The 22,077-nt window shown below is 37.4% G+C and overlaps 2 protein-coding genes across 2 annotated transcripts in view; one reads left to right on the top strand and one right to left on the bottom strand.

The window, feature by feature from the left end:
• The window catches only part of LOC129240671 (janus kinase and microtubule-interacting protein 2-like), a 90,546-nt gene extending 69,499 nt beyond the window's left edge, over positions 1-21,047 (top strand). The window contains exons 4-5 of the mRNA XM_054876640.1: positions 7,338-7,451; positions 20,736-21,047. Of these exons, the coding sequence (XP_054732615.1) occupies positions 7,338-7,451; positions 20,736-21,047 (426 nt within the window). The remainder of the gene's footprint in view (positions 1-7,337; positions 7,452-20,735) is intronic.
• On the bottom strand, positions 16-2,017 carry LOC129253278 (uncharacterized). The gene is made up of 2 exons (XM_054891580.1): positions 1,770-2,017; positions 16-1,657 (listed from the first exon to the last, which is right to left on the bottom strand). Exons 1-2 carry the CDS (start codon positions 2,015-2,017, stop codon positions 16-18), a joined length of 1,890 nt encoding a protein of 629 aa, XP_054747555.1.
• Positions 21,048-22,077: the final 1,030 nt, after the last annotated feature.

Raw genomic sequence — 22,077 nt, 5'->3', positions numbered from 1 at the left:
TGACTTTTCAACAAATCATGGTTTTGCCTTAGCTTTTATAAAGTGCACACTGAAATCGGACTTTTTTTCTTCCAAAACCTGTGAATTTCGATGTTTAAAGAGCTCCCACACAAATATTACAAAAGCTATTGTCAATCCAACCAATAGCAGACCGAAAGCCGCTTGAAAATGCGCCAAATTAAGCACAACCGGATCATCGGCGTTCATGGGATTGCGAACGGTCTTCTTCCCAGACTCTATGAAGGCTGCGTTCATCAGCCGCTCCCAATGGATGCTAAAGCCGAACTCGTGCGAGCTGCGTATCAGCGTGTTAATAAAGCCCAAATATGGCGACCCATAAGGCACGATGTAGACAGCATGAAATGGCACCAGGCAAGTGGACATCACATGGAAGAGCGGTCTGCCCGAGTATGAGTGAATACGCGCGTTCGCACGGAACACCGCAAAATGTCTTTTTAGGAGATACGCGTATGCCAAGTTATTTTCTTGGATTTTATCTACAAAGTATTCATCGGGCACAACAACTACTTTGCGCTTGATAATGGCTTCGTAGGGATTACTAATGTTGAGTGAACGATTTATATGCTTGATATGCCTGGCAAAAATCAGCATGTTATAAGGTGACTCGGCTAAATCCTTTAGGGTGTTGATGTCCTCCAGATAAGTGCGAAAGACGAGACTACTTGTGAGATTCCCCTTGAAAGCATTACAAATCAACATGCCGTAGAAGAGCCAATAAAAAAGAAATATGCGCAGCGGGGTGCGCGTCGGAATGCGCGTTAATGGCATTGTTAGTGTGGTGGCGTACAATTGAAGTAGATCGCATTCCGACTTATGCAGACGCAGATGCACTAAATTACAAAATAGGTAGCCCAGCGGTATCGAGACACATATGGACAACCAAACCGGCACTGTGAAGGAACGAAACAGATTCCAAAATGTTGTTGCGATCTTGGCCTTGGGCACTAACATGCATAGATCATCGCGGCCGTGCACGATCGTGTATTCAACTTGTCGTAAAAAAGTCACCGGCGCCAGGAAACGTATATTTAATGCCACGTCGTCTATCTCCTGCGCAATTTCCTTAAAACAAATATCCGCTTTCAATGTAAAGTTACCAAAGCTACTAACACGATTTATGACACGCTTAGCATTGAAACGTTCCGCGATAAACGCGGACATGAGTCCATCACTACCGGTTATGTGTTGGTTGTCGTTGTCATTTTCGAAGATGGCACGCACTTCGTCGTAATACATACACACGCGCAACCCTTTGCCGCCCATATCCGGCAGCTTCTTCGGGAAGAGCTCGTCCCTGCGCGGTAGCGTGCGCTGGTTGAAATGAATTTTTATAAGCAAATCGTCGGCGAACGGGCTGTATCTATAGACGTGCAGCTCGCCATCGCGTTCAAACATTATTACAACGTTGAGATACCAAATCTGCCAGAAGATCGCAAAGGTGCTACGCAACCAAGCGTCGGTGATGGCATCCGAATTGTTGATAAGCACAATCACATGCGAGCGATACTTCGCTGCAGATCGCTTTTGTAGTATTGAGAGGTTGATTTGCTGGGTGGCGTCGTTGTAGATCATTACCAGATACATAAGTACGCCGTCGTTGTTGACGAGCTCCAATGGCTGGGTCTTAACGCGGTTTCTGTTCGAAAGAAAGGCCAAAATTAGTAATGATAGGATGTTGGAGTACTGGTAGTTAATAATAGTTTTGTATGAAAATATATTTTTTTGCTATGTTACTTGTTTCCACGCACCTCATCGTTACGTATGAAGTCCTGCAATCACTCAAGTGCCGCAATATTTCACCCGAATAACCGAAAGAGGTTTCATTTTCGAAATAAACATAGACCAATTTCGTTTGGAAACTGCACAAAATGCTGCTGGCTTTATCGATTAATGTCCCCTTTGTCGCAGAATCAGAACTTTCTAGCAACGGCTGAGCGGAGTTAAGGCTCCAAAATGCCGTAACGCCGAGCAGCGCGTACCAAAGCGACAGTGGCATTGTGCCTAGACGAGCAGAAACAAGCGGAGCAACTGTTGGCACTCCGTTGGTGGCCAATGGTTTTTATAGATGGATGGAACACAGCTGGCGTTAGGAAAATGCATTAATGGAATATTTTTTACAAATACACACACGCATATGTGTGTACGTGCGTGTTATGTATGGCTTTCAGGAGTTGATGAAAGCTAATGTCATGATTAATTTCATTAATGTAATCCATTTATTATGCATTCGACAGTTGATGTTGTTATTATTTATTTTTAGAGCCATTGGTGCAACAATTGCAGGCGTGTTATCGCGCTATCATAAAACAAACAGTAGGACAATTCGAAAATGGGGCGGGATGGCAAATAGTGTTGCTGGAGGCTAAATTCTGCTTATTTTATGAGCGAAGAAATATTGCGACAGGCAACGATACCGCACTTAGTATTAATTAAAGTCCATAATAACCAGCGTCAATATTTTAAATTGGGTTAGGGTTCTTTCTGGCTCGCAGGCAACTCATAAATAAAAAATATTAAATGCAAAAAAAAAAAAAACAAAATAGGAAAATTCGCAGGCAACGCATAAATAAAAAATATTAAATGTAAAAAGAAAACAAATATTAGGCGACTCAAAAAAAAACACAAATTATTAAATATAAGGCAAAAAAAAAAATGAAAAATTATATTAAAAAAAATTCAGACAACTCACAAAAAAAATTTTATATATGACAAAAAAAATTTTATATATGACAAAAAAAAATGTTTTTTATGAAATTTTTCTCCATCTAAAATAAATGTCGGCAACTCGCAAATAAAACAAGAAAACAAAAAAACATTTATATTAATATTTGACATAAATTTTTTATTTTTTTATGAAATTGTAAATGTAAACCATTTTTTAATATCGCAGGCAACTCATAAATAAAAAATAATTTAATATGAGATACAAAAAAAAAATTTTATACTCCAAAAAAATTTCATAAAAAAATAAAATTAAATTAAAAACTTTACATATAAAACAAATTTTTGTTTGACCTTTTTTAATTTCGCAGGCAACGCATAAAAAAACATTAAATGAAAAAAAAAATTGGAAGTTTTTTTGAATTACAGAAAATGTATCAGGCGACTCAAAAAAAAAAAAAGTTATTAAATATAAGGCAAAAGACGAAAAATTATATTAAAAAATGCAGGTAATTCACAAATAAAAACAAAAAAACATTTCATATGACAAACAAAATGTTATGAAATTTTTTTGAATTAAAAAAAAATGTAATACATTTTTTAAAATCGCAGGCAATTCATAAATGAAAAAAAAAAACATTTAATATGAGATACAAAAAAAAGCGTGTGGTCCAAAAACAAATTTATAAAAATTTAAATTAAATAAAAAATATTACATATAAAACAAATTGTTTTTTAACCTTTTTTAAAATTACAGGCAACGCATAAATTAAAAATGTTAAATGCAAAAACAAAAAAAAAAAACAAAATTTGGAAATTTTTTTTAATATTAAATGTAAGGCAAAAAACTAAAAATTATATTAAAACAAATGCAGGCAACTCGCAAATAAAAAAAAATTTAATATTTGACAAAAAAAAATGTTACGCATAAAAAAATTTAATATGAGATACAAATTTTATAGTCCAAAAAAATTTCATAAAGCAATAAAATTAAATAAAAAACATTACGTATAAAACAAATTTTGTTTAACCTTTTTTAATATCGTAGGCAACTCATAAATGAAAAAACATTTAATATGAGATATAAAAAAAAATCTTATAGTAAAAAAAAGTACATAAAAAATAAAATTAAATAATTAAAATATAATAATTTAAATTTTTGTTTAACCTTTTTTAATATTGCAGGCAACGCATAAATGAAAAAAAAAAACAAAAAAAATTCATAAAGCAATAAAATTAAATAAAAAACATTACGTATAAAACAAATTTTGTTTAACCTTTTTTAATATCGTAGGCAACTCATAAATGAAAAAACATTTAATATGAGATATAAAAAAAAATCTTATAGTAAAAAAAAGTACATAAAAAATAAAATTAAATAATTAAAATATAATAATTTAAATTTTTGTTTAACCTTTTTTAATATTGCAGGCAACGCATAAATGAAAAAAAAACATTACATATCAGAAAAAAATGTATGGTCAAAAACAAAAAAATTTCATAAAAAATAAAATTAAATAAAAAACATTAGATATAAAACTAATTTTTTTTTACCTTTTTTAATATCGCAGTCAATGCATAAATAAAAAACCATTACATATGAGACAAAAAAAAATTTTGTTTTCCATAAAGTTGTTTTTTGATTTTATGAAATTTTTAAAAAATTTTTTTTTTATCGCAGGCAACTCAAGTCAAAATATTTGCTAATATTCCGCTGATTTTTCTGAATTTAAAAGAATCCAAATTTGTATAAATATCATCTGGTGACTTTTGTGCCAACATTCGTTTTTATAAATAAATCATAAAATATAAGACAAAAGAAAATTGTATAAAACTTTTTTGAATTACAAAAAAAAAATATATATTACATTTTTTAATATTGCAGGCAGCTCATAAATAAATAAAAAAAATTAATATACAATATAATAAGACAAAAACACAAAAAATTGTTTATGAATTTTTTCTATATCGCAGGCAACGATTAACAAAAAATATTTTATATAAGACGAAAAACAAAAATGTATGCCATTTTTTGCAATTAAAAAAAAGTTATTACATTTTTAATATCGCTGGCAAAAAAAAATTATTTTGTTATGAAATTGTTCTTCATTGTAGGCAACGCATAAATAAAAACATTAAAAATAAAATATGAAATTTTTCTAGAAAACAAAACAAAACAAAAAAGCCCTTATTAAATTTTTCTATATCGCAACCAACTCATAAATAAAAAAAATATATTTAATCTATATATATAAAAGAAAGTCATGTTAGTTACACTATTTATAACTCGGGAACGATTTGGCTGAAAATGGTGAAACGGTGGAGAGGTAGTTTAGGACTAGGAGACGGACATAGGATATTTTTTATCCCATTCGAACGCGTTTCCGTGAAGCCACTATAAAATGTGGTATAAGAAAAACGCATCTGATATGAAATAACAAAACGCAAATGACAGCTAAACGTAATTTTGTCTATGGTTAAGTAAAAAATTTGATAATATAAATTTTGTCAGAAATATATAATCACGGTAATATGTATTCTCTTTGAATCATCATTATCAATGCCGCGACCAAGACGATCGAATCTTTCCCGACAAAGCCGTAATGCAAGAAGGATACGAAACATTGGGAATGAAACGACTGAAGAAGCACAAGGAATTGCCCGTGAAGAGCGCCGCGTTAGTATGGCTCGACTTCGTGCTTCTCAATCACAAGAACACAGCGAGGCAGCCCGTGAAACGGCTCGGTTGGCAATGTGAAATCGCCGAGCGAATAACAGAGATCAACAAGTAGATTTAGTAGTTCAAACGTATGTACCACTGTTGAATCGCCAACAAAAAGAAGTTTATGATACATTAATGAAGGCAATTGCTGATGGAAATGGTGGTTTATATTTCCTTGATGCCCCTAGTGGAACTGGTAAGACATTCCCCATGTCAGTAATTTTAGCCACTGTTCATGCGAAATCCAACATTGCGCTTGCAGTTGCTTCTTCTGGAATAGCAGCCACTTTGTTTGAAGGATGCCGTACGGCTCATTCAGCATTAAAATTTCCGTTAAATCTTCAAAAAATTGAAGAATGTAATATTTCAAAAAACTTAGCAATGACCAAAGTTTTATCAGCATCGAAGAAATCATCATCTGGGACGAATGCACAATGGCGCATAAACGTGCATTAGAAGCACTTAACCGAACATTAAAAGATATACGCAATGACTCGAGATGTTTTGGAGGCGCAATGATTTTACTGTCTGGCGGACTTCCGCCAAACACTGCCAGTAATTCCAAGATCAACGGGTGCTGACGAAATAAACGCTTGCCTCAAATCATCGAATCGATGGCGCTATGTGAAGAAACTTCAGCTGACAACAAGCATGAGAGTTGCATTACTTAATGATACATCTACTGAAGATTTCTCTGAGCAATTACTGACTATCGGTAATGGTCGAGTACCTGTCGACGAATCGAGCGGATTGATTTCATTTCCTCAGAATTTCTGTAACTTTTTTTCATCGAAAGACGAACATATCAATAAAGTATTCCCAAACATCATTAATACCTTCAAAAATATTGAATGGTTGAGTGAGCGAGTAATTTTAGCGGCTCAGAACACAGATGTAGATGACTACATAATTCAAAATGATATCATTGGAACAATGCATTCATTCAAATCCATGGACTGTGTAACAAATGAAGATGAAGCCACCAACTATCCAATTGAATTTCTAAACTCCTTGGATGTGCCTGGCTTACCACCGCATAATTTACGCCTAAAAGTTGGCTCCGTAGTAATCATGCTTCGAAACATAAGCCCACCAAAACTTTGCAACGGTACGCGTTTGGTGGTAAATAAATTGATGAACATTGTGATTTACGCAACGATACTCAAAGGAAAATTCGAAGGTGAAGAATTTCTCATTCCGAGGATCCCAACCGATCTTCCGTTTGAGTTTAAAAGACTTCAATTTCCGATCCGTCTTGCATTCGCCATGACTATTAACAAATCCCAAGGCCAATCGTTGAAAGTTTGTGGTCTGAATCTAGAAAATCAATGTTTCTCACATGGTCAATTATATGTGGCATTTTCACGGGTCGGAAAACTATCTGCGTTGTTTGTTCTTGCACCTGATAATAAAACAAAAAATGTCGTGTATCACAAGGTGCCTAACTGAAGAGTGCAATCTATTAAAGCTTTATTGAAATACTTGATTAATAAAAAAATTAACTTAATAAAATCAAAAATCTGGTTTTTATTGCCTCTAGGACGGAACAAAGTTCGTCGGGTCAGCTAGTATGATAAAAAACAATTTCCGAAATTTTCCTAAAAACCAAAAAACAAAAAACTTTATTACATCAATCACTTTTATTACAGCAAACTCATTAATAAAAAAATATGAAATAATATTTATAAAAAAAACTATTTATGAAACTTTTGTGCTATTTGTACCCGCACTAACATGCATGATCGCTAATATTCCGCTGATTTTTCTGTGTTTAAGAGAACCCGAATTTGTATATTGTAAATTTCGCAACTGTTGCCTTTTGTGCTAACTAACATTCGTTACCGGCTGTCTGTGTTGTTTTATCGTTCCGTTTCCCACACTTACCTTCACATAGGAAAATTATTGAAACTTTGAAAATCGCTGATAATTACAGATCAATTGCGATGCTGATAGACGTAAAGCAGCTGATATGCGCACATTGAGAGATACCTATGAAATCCGATTGACTCAATTAACTAAATCTGCCAAAACTGAAATTTCACGTCTGGTAAGTTTAAGCGGAAAGGGGGGGTTTCTGGTGATGAAGGTTTTGCATGAAGATTAATTCTATATTTTATATAATAGTTTATGTATCAAAGCATTCTAATTGTGACATTTTTTAGTGCAGTGTGTCAAAAAAAAAGAATAAAAAAAAACGAAAATAATATATGAAGAAGATAAGAATATATGAATATGACTTATAAGGCTTGCTCATGTAAAAATTATCCAGTAACTTTCCATTAACTTATTTTCCAAGAATTCGCTCTCAAAGAGAAAAATATCAAAAAACAAGTGCATGAACGCAAAACCAGTAAAAATTCCCAAGTTTTACGAACAGCTGATTAAATTGTTGGCGAGAAAAATCTCAAAAAGTAAACATTTTTCAGTTGATCTACCTCGAAAAAAAAATTAACAAAGTAAAAAACAAAAAAAGAAAAAAAACAATATAAAAAAAAACACATTAAGAAGCTTAGCATAGATGATTTATTTTGTCGTAAAACTCGAACATTTTTGGGTCGTCGTGGAGCACCTGGTGCGTCCGCAATACAGAAATTGGTGAAAAAATTCGAGCTGTTGGGACAAGTTAGTGATGTGAAGAATAAAACCCGTGCACGTCGCTCAAGACCAGCCGAAAATATTGCTGTTGTAGCCGAAAGTGTTGAGGAAAACCCAGGTTTGTCCATTCCTTGTCGTTCTTTGGAATTAGGCATTACACAAACGTCATTACATCGTATTTTGTGTAAAAATTTGGGTCTTAGGGCTTATAAAGTCCAGTTAACACAAGAACTCAAGCCGGTCGTTCATCAACAACGTCGTGTTTTTGCTGATTGGGTCGTTGAAATGCATGAAAATTATCCGGAATTCCATCGAAAAACCATCTTGAGTGATGAGGCCCATTTCCACCTCGGTGGCTTCGTCAACAAGCAAAATTGTCGGGTCTGGAGCTTAGAAAATCCAAAAGTTATTGTTGAAAAGTCTCTCCATCCTCAACGTGTGACAGTTTGGTGCGGCTTATGGTCCGGTGGAGTTACTGGACCTTACTTTTTCGAAAATGAAGCAGGAGCAACAGTTACGGTGAATGGATTGCGCTATCGAGAGATGATTAAGGATTTTTTATGATCGGAATTGGATGGTATTAATCTGGACAACATTTATTTTCAACAAGACGGCCCTACGTGCCACACAAGCAACGAAACCATTGATTGAATATCAAAATTACACCTCTTATTGGAAAACCCTTTAGTAAGCGCTTATTAGACTTAGACTAGTCCCCATAGGGAGTTTTAGCCTTAATCCATCGGCTATGTTGAATAAAAACCACGAAGAGCTCAAATAAACTCTGCGATAAATGAGACCACATCAAAGTTGGCCAATTTTTGCTATTTCACCTTTTTGAAATTTGAAAATTTTAATATATGTAAAAAAATAGAAAAATTGCACAAACTTTTTATCCCAATTTCATGGTGTTAAATTATAATTTCTTGAAAGATTTTTTATATGCAGTTTCATAGCTTATTAAATTTAGTATAACAAAGTGCCAGCTTAAGTTGCTGAAAAGTTTCGTTGATTATTTATAATAATTTTTTTCATTTGTATTTTCTCCATATTTCAAATGCATGACATTTTTTTTTATGAAGGAAATGCGCAACACCATTAGAGGAAACAATTGTAAAAACTTAATGGGATTTTTTAGCAGCTTCAGACTTGCGACTTATTGTACTAAAATTTAATAATAACCATTGAAATTGAAAAGCGAACTCCAATTTTGAGTTTTCCGGATAAGTTATGACTTTGCCTACTGTGATTTCAATGCCTCGATGCATTGCCATGCCAATTACCATTCAGATTGTAAGAAGAGATATGCAAATTTGTCTCTTTGATTGTATTGTTTGGGGTTGTGTTTGAAACTAGGAAGTTACGTTCAAATGAACAAAGTAGCTAAAATATTTAGTAGTATGTTGATGGAAAATTTCAATGCGGTGAATAAAATATTGCTTTTATTTCTTCCACATTTTAAATCGACTACACGAGCAGGCTGTGCCGCTGCAGTGAAGTGTTGATCGAACTCGTGGCATTTTAAATTCCAAATAAGTTATGCTTGAAGAGACATAAAGTACATACTATATTTCCAGAGCTACTGCGTATATGTTCTAAAACCCAGAGATGGACTAGCAGTCGTCGCAAGCAAATAGTCCTCCAAACTTTGTAAAAGTACTTTAGTATTTATACGATTTTTTATCTGCCGATTGTCCATTGAATTTGATCTGAAAGCCATCACTTTTGATTGAAAGTTGCGCACCTCTGCCACCGGATTAGTAAATACAAAACTTGGAACACAAGTGAGATAGTTTTAAGTAATCTAAAGAGAGTAAAACTTTCAATTTCAAGCTTCAAAGTTGTTGTTAGTTGGATGAACCGAGGTATTTTTTTTTTATTTACTCAGCCAAATGTTACTGAAGTTTTGTGGTATGCATCACTAAGGTGAATATGTCAAGTCTGACATTTTCATAGTAAAGTTTGACATTTTCAATGAAAATCGTTGTTATGAGTTCGTTTGTTCATTATTATTATTAGGTGCGCAACTAAGTTTTCGCTGCTTTTTTGATGAAAATACAACTTTATTCTGAAGAAATGGTTACAAGTGAATCATTGAAAGTATTGCCCAACGCTGGCTATTACTTTTTCCCAACTTTCTGGCGGATCTCGTATACCGTCACTGTAAAACTGTTCATCTTTTGAGGCTATCCACGCATCAAGCCATTTTTTGATGTCTCCATATGAATGGAACTGCTAGTCAGCTAGACCATGTGCCATCGATAGGAATAGGTGACAATCGGACGGCGCAATATCTGAAGAATATGGCGGGTGGGGTAGGATTTCTCATTTCAGTGTTTCCAGGTAGGTTTTAACGGGTTCGGCAACGTGAGGCCGAGCTTTGTTATGCTGTAGAATCACTTTTTCATACTTCTCCGCGTATTTCGATCGCTTCTCACGCAGTGCTCGGCTCAATCGCATCAATTGAAGTCGATACCGATTTGCAGTGATGGTTTTGCTTGGTTTTAACAGTTCATAATAAATAACACCAACTTGGTCCCACCAAATACATAGCATAACCTTCGCAGCGTGAATACTTGGCCGAGGCGACGACGTAGAAGCATGACCGGGCAGTCCCCATGACTTCTTTTTCTTTGGATTGCTGTAATGAATCAATTTTTCGTCACCCATCACGAAGCGATGAAGAAACCTCTTCCTTCCTTCCTTTTTTGCCGCTGGAGCAGTTGTTCACAGGCGAAAAACCGACGTTCAACATTCCTTGGTTTTAACTCATAAGGAACCCAAGCCCCCTGTTTCTGAATCATTCCCAAAGCATGCAATCGCTTGGAAATGGATTGGCGGCTAACTCCTAATACTGAAGCAAGCTCTTCTTGTGTTTGACACGGATGCTCATTGAGCAATGCCTCTAATTCAGCGTCTTCGAAGGTTTTTGACCTTCCTTCACAGGAACGGTCGTCAATGATGATATATGTCTTCTCTCCGTCAAACACACCGACATGCAGATAAAAATTGACGATCTGCCCTCAACCTCATTGAATTTTTTTTTCCTTGATCACTCCTCTCGGGAGCATAGGGCCTCGACAAGACTCTTCCATCGTACAAGGTACTGTGCTGTTGTTTTTGCACCGTCCCATGAGATGTCGGCATCTGCTAGTTCGCGCAGCATCGATCTTCTCCAAGTGTTGTTTTGTCGACCGCGACCTCATTGAATGCAGGGCTAAAAATAAATCACGAGAAAACGAAAGCCATGAAAATTCGATCCACCAGCAGTCGCCCGTTCCTCTTAAATAGTAATCAAATTGAGTGTCATTGCCGCTGAAGGCAGTGCGAAACTAGACGTTATCGCCAGAATAAATAAAGCGAACGGCGCGTATGCACAGCCTGAGCTATCTGGTCTTCGAGCATCCTCAGCGTACATACAAAATGGACCTTTAAGACAAATGTACTATCAGTCCTTTTGTATGGATCGGAAACCTGGCTCACAAATAATTGGATCGAAAACTAAATTCATAGCTGTGTGAACAGATGTTTACGCAGGATATTGAAAATCTGGTGGCCCAACACCAGTACGTAACGACAATCTGCAGGGTGGTGTCCTTTCTTCCTTGCTTTTTAACTTCTGCCTCTCAAAACTCCTCCAGACACCAGTGGGAGTCTCCCTGGTCTCCTACGCCGACGACTGCACGATAATGGCGTCGGGCAATGTGCCTGTGCGCCAAGGTAATCGACTACCTCGTCTGCCTTTCTCGGTTCTTCGCTGCGAGGAACTTACAACTTTCCCCCATGAAGTCCACGGTTACCGTCTTCTCCACCTGGACAAAGTAGGTCAAACTGCAACTTAAGGTAAGAGTCGCTGACACACCAATTCCGACTGTTAACAACCCCAAAATATTGGGAGTTACCTTCGACAGTTTGCTCTTCTTCTCAGCGCATACAACCGCTATGGCCACTGAAGTCCAAAATCGCAACAAGGTCCTCAAATCGCTTGCCGGCAGCACTTGGAGTAAAGCAAAAGAAATGTTGCTATCGACATTTAAGGCATTAGACCAGCCGGTTTTAAACTTTGCTATGCCGGTCTGGTCGCCTAGAACCAGTGATTCGCTGTGGACGAAGCTACAGACTTGTCAAAACGCTGCCATTAGTACTGCGACAGGATGCCTTTTTATGTCCCCAATACCACATTTGCATCACGAGGCCCATATGCTTCGGCCGGTAGCTCACATGATAAAACTGCGAAAATGGAGGTGAATTGGGCATACGCTTCACAAGGACGCAAATGAAATCTGTCGTTAAGCACTGGATCGGAAGATGTTCGCACGGTTGGCCGTCCAAAAAAAACTTAAAGGAGAACTTTCCAGCAGGAAGTTGTAACGTCAGGAAAAACTTGGGACGAAACGAATCTCCTACCAAAAAATAGAATCAGATGGCGGTGTTTTACTGAGGCTCTATGCTCCAGTGGGAGAAACAGGAAGCGATGATGATGATGACTTTTTTCAATTAAACAACTAAGAACTACGATCTATGTTTGAAAATTTAGGCTTTAGGTTAATTAATGTTTTTTTTTCTTATTTATTAAAATTTCAAATATTATATATCAAACATTTTACTGTTGCTTTATCACCGTAAAACACGAGAAAGATTAACTTGCATTATTCTCCATTAAGAAACCTTCCCATTGCACACGAATTGTCTTCAGCAACACGCAGCGCATACATTTGTTAACATACACAGATCTGTCCACCAGTGAGTCATGCATCTGGAAAGCTCAAAAGAGACCAATCAGACATTCTTTTAAGCCACGCGCTGTGCAGCAAACAAAAATGGTTTGATGAATCATAGAATGTTGCATGCGGCAAATGTGCGTCTCCATATCTTCTATTGCTGCGTCGGCATTCTTCGATGTGCACTCATCGGTTAAGTAATTTCGGCTTCCGCCGCTTTTGTTAAAATAAATTTGATGCTGCAGGCGATTTTCGGGCTGCTGCTTTAATCCGTTGCAGCGGAAGAGGGAGTAGACCAAGCACCGATATTCTTTAAAATTCTTTCAAAAAGTTCGATTTATATTTTATTTATTAAGAAAATCAAGTGCACGTACTTGCATATGCAACCAACCATCCAGATATGTAGATGTAATTACACTATAGTAGCAGAAAATATGGCACTCATCAGTGCTATGCTCATTTGAATTAAAGGGTGTTCCATAAAATAGCTTATTTTGAATTATGGGCAATATTTTGTGAGTGCCACGATTCTGAGACGACACACAGTGAGAAGACTTCGGGAAGAATAAAAAAAAAAAACTCTTATATCAAATGCAATAATATTAATATCATTCGATTTTAGGCACAGACATAGGTCTCAACGAATGGATAGAGAACGCTCTGTCAACAGGGGAACTACTCAGGGAGGGGTCTTATCCCCTTTGTCGTGTTAATTAGTTGTCAACAATATCCTTACCAAATCCAACCGAAAGGAAATCAAAGCAGTAGCGTATGCGGATGACATAGTGCTTATGGTTTCAGGAATGTTTCCAACCATAGGTAGGTAGGTAATATGGCTAGAGTACCCCAGGTACACTTCTCTGCAGGATCCCCACAGCTTCTGCAATAGGGGTTGTACGGAACTCCAAGCTTCTCCGCCTGAGTACCGATCACCCAGTGACCAGTGAACACCGCAATGAGTTTGGAAATTGAATGGCGGGGGATTCCTATAACCTTAAGCGTTCTGTTTCTGAGACAGACCTCCATTTGTCTTGCGCTTTTTTTAGAACGAAACTGTGCAGTTTCCCTTTAACAACGATCAAGGGGCCGCTCCCACTCCAGACTTCATTTTGGATCCTTCAGTGAAAACAGAAGTACCTATATCCGTGCCGACTCTCCCCTCTTTCCAATTTTACCTGCTCGGAAAGATAGTCCTAGCACAACCCTCAAAGCACAGTTTGCGGATGGAGAGGTCAGTGGGAATATAAGAAGGAAGGGGAGATCTGCTTCAAGATGCTACTATGTCCTACAGGAAGTTGTCTCCAAAGGCCAATCTCCTTCAAGCACTCTGAGCAGCAATGGATTTAACCTGCAGATCCATAGGAAGTAAGTGCAGAATAATGTTGAGCACAGCAGTCATGTCCCACTGCTCAACAAGCACCTGTGATGCCCACACATGCAGTTCTCTGCAGAGTGAGATTATGGAAAGAGCTCACTCAGCGCAACTCAGAACTCAGCAATTGGGCCACAGATTGTAGACTGAACTGATGCTATTCACTAAGAGAATCAAGATACCAAACTTTAATCTCCCAAAATTAAATGGCACTAATCTTATGCTAACCCAAGAGGCAAAGGAATGTTGGGTAGAAATTGGGTTCGCCAACCAAAACTATCCAATTGGTCGTACACGTATAATTTTCCGCTGTTTTATCTTTAAATAAATTCGTGTCAAAATATGGGAAAAGAAAACTACTTTTTTCAAAATTGTGTGTATTTAGAAAAACCCTGATCGAATTTCTTAAATCATAATGACATTATTCACTAAGAAACCAAATTTTATCAAATTTCGAATGCTCCTCTACTTTTGATTCCAATCCTCTCAATTTGCGGCGAAGCTACCGCACAAGTCCCCGGCCAGCTCATCCGCTCGCACTTTCCTGCATTTTCACTGTGACCAGGTACTCAGACGAGCTTCATATTAAAGAACTCGTATGCGATCGAAAGTGGAGTCAGGCATTCATCGAAGTGTTTGAGTGCACCCTCATCGAGCACAGCATCCGGATTGTCGCTTAGCTATTGAAGTACTTGTAGATATTTACTTTCGTGGCAGTTATGGAATACGAGTAAGCCAGTCAGCAGCTAGTTAGCTGCTATTTGGATTGCGGCCTGCTACGGGCTCCTCGCAGAATACTCCTCCGTCAATCCTTCCTTCCAACTGCGAACCATCCGTAAACAAATTCTTGAAGTCCTGTCTCCAAATGATGTCCACTTCCCCTTGATGTAATGTGAGTTGAGAATATCCTGATTAAAATAATCCAAAGTTGCTGATGATATTTCAATGACATCGCACTGTGAGACGTTGTTGTGGACTCTCTTCTTAATGATCTGCAGGGAATTGGACACTTCTAAGCCTACGCAGACGATGTGTGCGTACGAGTATTAATCTCAGGACGATCAGTTTAAGCTGTATGCAATAAAATGCAGGTAGCTCTAAATAAGATTGAGTATTGGTGCGAATTGCATGGTCTTTCGGTGAATCCTACAAAAAGTACCTTAGAGCTTTTCACGAGGAAACGCAATATGGAAGGCCTGTTACTACCCACATTGAAAGGGGTAACACTGCAACTGTCTTCTGAGGTTAAATACTTAGGAGTAATCCTAGATAGTAAGCTTGCCTGGAAGAAGCACATCGAGCAGAAGGTCTCTCAACTAAAAGTCTTCTGGCAGTGTAAGAGAACCTTTGGCAAGACATGGGGTCTAAGAACGGCAATAGTACACAGGTTGTACATCACCCTGATTAGACCCATTATTACTTACGCCTCTGTAGTATGGTGGAAGGCTACAATGGTTAATTCCATAGTAAAACCCCTAAACAGGCTACAGAGAAGTGTGTGCTTGGGTATCACAGGAGCCACGAGTACGACATCTGGTGATGCCCTTAATGCCATTCTGAACTTGCAACCTCTAGACTTTCAAATTCGAAGGGAAGCGATTAAGGCGGCGTACAGGCTCAAGTTAAACGGAGTCTGGGTAAATGAAGAAAGCACTGGCCACTGTCAGATATACCACCAGATGTCGGAGCGTTGCACACTGTTCTCGATGCCAGTGGACAATCGGGTGCCTGTCGTTAGCTTCGGTAGGAAGTATGATGTTTTGATCGCAGATAGAGACCAATAGTTAAGTCCAGAGCACTTATTAACGGAATTTAAGCACACTTTCTTTACCGAAGGATCCAAAATCAGTGATGGTAGCGGATCTAGATGGTGTTTAGACGAAAACACTAAGTACTCCTATGCCACAGGACAGATGGCCACGGTACTCCTTACGTCCATGCCATCTTGAATGTGGCACACCGGCAAATTCAGAAAAAGTTGCGGGGTAGCAGTATTGGAATTTGTAGTTACAGTCAAGCTGCACTGAGAGCCCTTGCTAACCCACGCTGCTCTTCGAGGTTAGGCGGTAAATGTAAGGCAAAACTGAACAGTGTTGCAAAACACAACAAAGTTAGTCTTATTTGGGTGCCTGGGCATTATGGTATTATAGGGACCGAGTTAGCTGATAAATTGGCTAATGAAGGCTTTGCAAGTATGCCCCTAGGCCCTGAACCCTTTCTAGGTGTCAATATCGGGTCGATTCAACTATGAATTGCCGGCTTCATGAGGTCTACCCATAGAGGACGTTGGTCTGAGTTGAACTCGTGCAGAGTAGCCAAGTGCTGTGTGAAAGAACCAAGCAGGAAAATAGCGACCTTTCTCCTAAAACTCAGAAGAGAGGACCTGAGAGTACTGGTGGGTGTAATCGCAGGGCACAACGCCTGTGGTCAGCATATGGCTGTCATGCGGATCGTCGACAGCCCGATATGCATACCCTGTCTTGAGGATGACGACACATTTTCTCTGTAGCTGTCCGGCGTTTTCCAGAATCAGACTTAGGATATTGGGTTGCGATATACTGAGTATGGACAAGGTTCATACTCTTATTCTTCCGGATCTCTTAAGATTCATCAATGAATCGAAGAGATTTGTGGAAAAGTGACCTCCAACTAATGTATTCGTCCTACCACCCACATTTTATCTCTCCTATCTGTATTCTTTCTACTGAAATCCATCCGGGTGTAGTGCAATGTCTCCTGACTGAGTGCTTGGACTTGTCCAACCCTCCACAAATCTAATCTAATCTAGTCTAACTGTGAGACGTTTTCAAAATAAATCGAGCCTCGCCTTGGAAATTTGCCACAAAAATGATGTAATTTTACAGCACTTCGTTTTTGGGATTTGTTTTGAAAGGAAAGATAAATATGTACATATTTAAAAATATTTCCAAAACAATTTCTTAACTTATAAAGGGTGGTTTAATTTCAAGGGCCGATGTTGAATGTGAACCACACCTAAATGTCAAGTTTTTTTCTGCATTTCATTTGACATTTTTTAATTTCAGACTAATTCAATTTGAACCATGGAAAGAAACACAATCGAGCAACGTGTTAAAGTTATTCCGGCTTATTATGAAATCGGGCGTTCAAATTAAAATGCATATCGAAGAAAATCATCTTCAGTGATGAGGCACATTTTCACCTCAGTGGATTCATCAATAAGCAGAATTGCCGCATTTGGGCGAATGATAACACTGTGCGACAGTGAAATTATACTTTTATAGAGACCTAGTACAACTTGTAGGTATAGTAAAACTAAGAAACATGGTATAGGAGAAATTTCCAATACACCCCCAAAATCTCATTTTATGGCCATAAAACCGTTTTTCAGTAGGTTGATGTGAACAATCCCTCCTAACTTCGCCAATTTCCATCCGATTTCGAATTTGTTTTTTTAGTTCGAAAGAACAAAAATAAGCCTTTTTGACAGTGTGTTGACAATTTTTCTGAAATGACAACTGACGAGACTGTAGACGGAAGTATTCGGAATTTTTTTATTTTTTCTCTATTTTTTCAACTTTGACATCGTTTTTGCGATATTATCCGATATTGAGGATGTTTTTTAGTAGACTACTGTTATAGTGAATTTAATTCTGCGTCGAATGAGCTATATTTGACTGTAATTGAATTAAAATTCATAGAGTTGTGCGAGTTGTGTGAGTTTTAAGATTTTATTTTTTTTACTAATTTTATAGCAAGTTTCAGTATAAACACATCATCAGTACGAAACAGTACAGGTTTAAAATTTTAAAAGATGTCGGGAAAAACTAATCTTCATTTCAAAAATGTTTGCTAGACCTGCTCCGTTTATAAGAGTCATCACTTGTTTTACGTTTCAAGGACCAGCAGTAATCAGCAAGCATGTTGATGGAGTTCTTCCCTTGAAAACGTTTTTCGATGACTCCTATCTTCTGGTGAAATCTTTCACCCTGTTCATCGCTCATCTGGCCCAGGTTTTCCGGGAAAAAATTCAAATGTGAGTGCAGAAAGTGTATCTTGATGGACATGCATCTTGCATTCCATTTTTTCGTACGCACTCAAAAACTCTTCGACGACTTCAACATAATCAGAGCTCTTTTTATTTCCAAGGAACTTCTCACACAATGATTTAAAACTTTCCCATGCCCGTCTTTCCACTGCACTGAGCTTACTCGTAAATTTCTCATCTCGCATGAGTTTTCGAATCTGAGGCCCGACAAGGATCCCTAAAATTGTGATGACTCTTATAAACGGAGCAGGTTTAGCAAACATTTTTGAAATGAAGATTAGTTTTTCCCGACATCTTTTAAAATTTTAAGCCTGTACTGTTTCGTACTGATGATGTGTTTATACTGAAACTTGCTATAAAATTAGTAAAAAAAATAAAATCTTAAAACTCACACAACTCGCACAACTCTATGAATTTTAATTCAATTACAGTCAAATATAGCTCATTCGACGCAGAATTAAATTCACTATAACAGTAGTCTACTAAAAAACATCCTCAATATCGGATAATATCGCAAAAACGATGTCAAAGTTGAACAAATAGAGAAAAAATAAAAAAATTCCGAATACTTCCGTCTACAGTCTCGTCAGTTGTCATTTCAGAAAAATTGTCAACACACTGTCAAAAAGGCTTATTTTTGTTCTTTCGAACTAAAAAAACAAATTCGAAATCGGATGGAAATTGGCGAAGTTAGGAGGGATTGTTCACATCAACCTACTGAAAAACGGTTTTATGGCCATAAAATGAGATTTTGGGGGTGTATTGGAAATTTCTCCTATACCATGTTTCTTAGTTTTTCTATAGCCACAAATCGTGCTAGGTCTCCATAAAAGTATATTTAATTTTTTTTTTTTTGTCACACCGTGTAATCCAAGAGTGATTGCCAACCAATGCACCCACAAAGAGTGACTGTTTGGTGCGGTTTATGGGCCGGCGGTATCATTGGGCCGTATTTTTTTCAAAATGAGGCCGGTCAGGCAGTTACTGTGAATAGTATTCGCTATCGTGAGATGATAACGAACTTTTTATGGCACGAATTTGAAAATATGCATGTGGACGGTATGTGGTTTCAACAGGACGTTGCCACTTGTCACACAGCTAACGAAACAATGGCTCTTTTGCGCGAAAAATTTGATGTCCGAATAATCTCACGTCGCGGCGATGCCATGTGATTTGACACCGTTGGACTTCTTTCTTTGGGGTTATTTGAAAGAAAAGGTGTACATCGATAAGCTAGCAACAATTCAAGAGCTAAACGATGAGATAATTCGGCACATTAACGGCATAGAAGCTCAATTATGCCTCAGTGTCATCGAAAATTTGGACCATCGGATGGAGCTGTGCCGCCGAAGCCGCGGCGGCCATTTGACCGATATTTTATTCCATACGTAATTGAACCATACCAATATTGTCACAATAAATAGAAACGATAATAATTTCTTAAAAGAAATGTATTTTATTCACATTCAACACCGGCCCTTGAAACTTAACCACCCTTTATATAGACAAGAGTAGACGCAAAATTGTGTGAATGGAGCTAAAACTTTGGAAACTCATGCTTCATTTCTCAAGCAAAAAGTTTAGAGGGGCCCCCTTTATCTCATTGGAATCAGCACTGCACTCTTATTTAGAGCATTTTGCCATTATTAGCTTCGAAACACGTTCAATTATCGTCTATCAGTGCCTGTCAATGATATGTCACAACAATTGTCAACATTTGCTCACCGTTGAATCTAAACTGGAATGAAACTGCCAAATCGACAGCATCCAAAAGTCAAACTGTGATTCGCATGTATGTACGTATGCATGTATATAAATATTTATGCGTACATAGCTGGACCGGGTACCTACGGTTGCACCCATTCACGCTGCTGCATTTGATTTATGGCTGCGCAGGCAACAAGTGCTAGCCGCAGGCCGAATCGAAATATGCACGAACATGCAGACCACCAATTTTCGTTGTCTTTCTCAGCCGCCTGGTAATCTACTGCGCGTACGTACCTTTTGGCAGTGCAGATTTTCGCTTGTTGCTTTTTCAGTTGATTGCCGTGTCTGCGTTGTGTTTTGCGTGGAATGCCAGACTTTATTTGTTTAATAGCTGAGTCGTATGATTTTACGCACTCGCCTGTTGTTGGCAGTTGTGAGTTTTTTGCGTATTCTATATGAAAAAAAAAAGAATTTCAAGAATGGTAAACAATTTTGGTGGTAAAAATCTTCCCACGACTTGCTTACACTGCACATAAATTGCTTTTATTGCAATTTCTTGTTCAATGGGTTTTATGAATACAAGAATGGGTGTGTTGACTGGAAAAATGTTTACAAATAAAATGAAAAAATTCTGAGCACTTCAGAAAAGTGAAATTCTGTTGATGAGTGATATTGATTGAGTGATATTCTTTCTTTTTGGCTGAGCGTTTACTTAATTTTGTAGCTTATCTGACGTCATCCTAACGTAGTTGTCCTAAGTATGGCGCAATATTTTGGTACTCAATTTACTAACTGTTGAAATAGTTTCAGAAAAAAATCAGCAGTAAAAGATTAAAATTAATAATCAATTGATCTCAATTTAGCAGTACACGTCGCTTATTATAATATTATTTTTTTCTATTTCAACAGCTGGAGGAAATAAAAACCAAAGAACGTAATATTGGGCAACTTAAAAAGGAATTACAAACACTTCAAATTCGGCCACAAGGCCAAGCCGAAGTGAAAAGCAGAAATGCAACGACAAATCAACAAACGACGAATAAAACGACGAAACCAAAGAAGAATAATAATAACAATAAGTCAAAACCAAATACAACAAACAATAGGTCGAACGAAACAAATGCTTCCACCTCCGTTTTGGCTAAAAAGACGGAGGATAGCAGGACTACAACAGGTGGAGAGGCTCAACATCCAAATGAGGTAAGGGGAAATTACTTATAAATATTTATTTTTGTTTTTAATACTAAATATTACTCCCATGCAAGTATTTTTCGCAAGTATTGCTATTTACTACATACATAAAAATTCAATGCAGCTTAATTTTTTACGAGTATGTCATCCGAAGTTAAGGTAATGAAAATTGCAAAGAAAATTGGTACCACTACATACGCAAAACTGTAAGTTTGTTCATGCAGCTGATGATTTTTCCCAAATACAGGGTGACTTTTTAAGAGCTATAGGAAAGTTTCTCAAAAAAAAAAAACACACGAAAAATTCAGAAAAATGCATGAAATTTTTATTTAAATCGATAGTACAGTCCATATAATTTAATGTTTGAAGATTATTTCATGCAAATGTTGACCGCGACTGCGCTTCAAATGGTTCCGCTTAGTCCAATTTTGGCATACTCTCTCCAATGTTTTGGACGGTTTTTCACATATAAATGCTTTAATGTTGGCTTCCAATGCGTTAATTGAAGCAGGCTTGTCTGAATAGACATGAGCTTTAACATAGCCCCACAAAAAATAATCTTAAGGCGTTATATCGCACGATCTGGGTGACCAATTGACAGGTCCCGAACGTGAAATAAAATGTTCACCGAACTCGCCTCTCAACAAGTCCATTGTTACGCGTGCTGTGTGGCATGTGGCACCGTCTTGCTGAAACCACATGTCATGCAAGTCAAGCTCTTGCATTTTGGGCAAAACAAAGTTTGATATCATATCACGGTAACGCTCACCATTCACAGTTACGTTACGATTCGCAGCATCTTTGAAGAAGTACGGTCCAATAAGACCTCCAGCCCATAAACCGCACCAAACTGTGACCTTTTCTGGATACATTGGTAGCTCTTGCAATTCTTCTGGTTGATCTTCACTCCGAAATCAATAATTCTGCTTATTTACCCATTACGTACCCATTGATCCAAGAATGTGCTTCGTCGCTGAACACAATTTTTCGATAAAAAAGTGGATCTTCGGGCAACTTTCCAAGAGCCCATTCACCAAAAATTCTGCGTTGCGGTAGGTCG

The sequence above is a fragment of the Anastrepha obliqua genome, chromosome 1 (assembly GCF_027943255.1).
Source record: "Anastrepha obliqua isolate idAnaObli1 chromosome 1, idAnaObli1_1.0, whole genome shotgun sequence".
NCBI lineage: Eukaryota > Metazoa > Arthropoda > Insecta > Diptera > Tephritidae > Anastrepha > Anastrepha obliqua.
This window is presented reverse-complemented; position numbering and strand designations above follow the sequence as displayed.

Bases quoted from the DNA above. Each gene is read 5' to 3' on its own strand.
- LOC129253278 (XM_054891580.1), bottom strand. From the start codon at position 2,017: ATGCCACTGTCGCTTTGGTACGCGCTGCTCGGCGTTACGGCATTTTGG. The intron at 1,658-1,769 runs GTGCGTGGAAAC...TCTTTCGAACAG, and splicing joins ACTTCATACGTAACGATGAG to AAACCGCGTTAAGACCCAGC.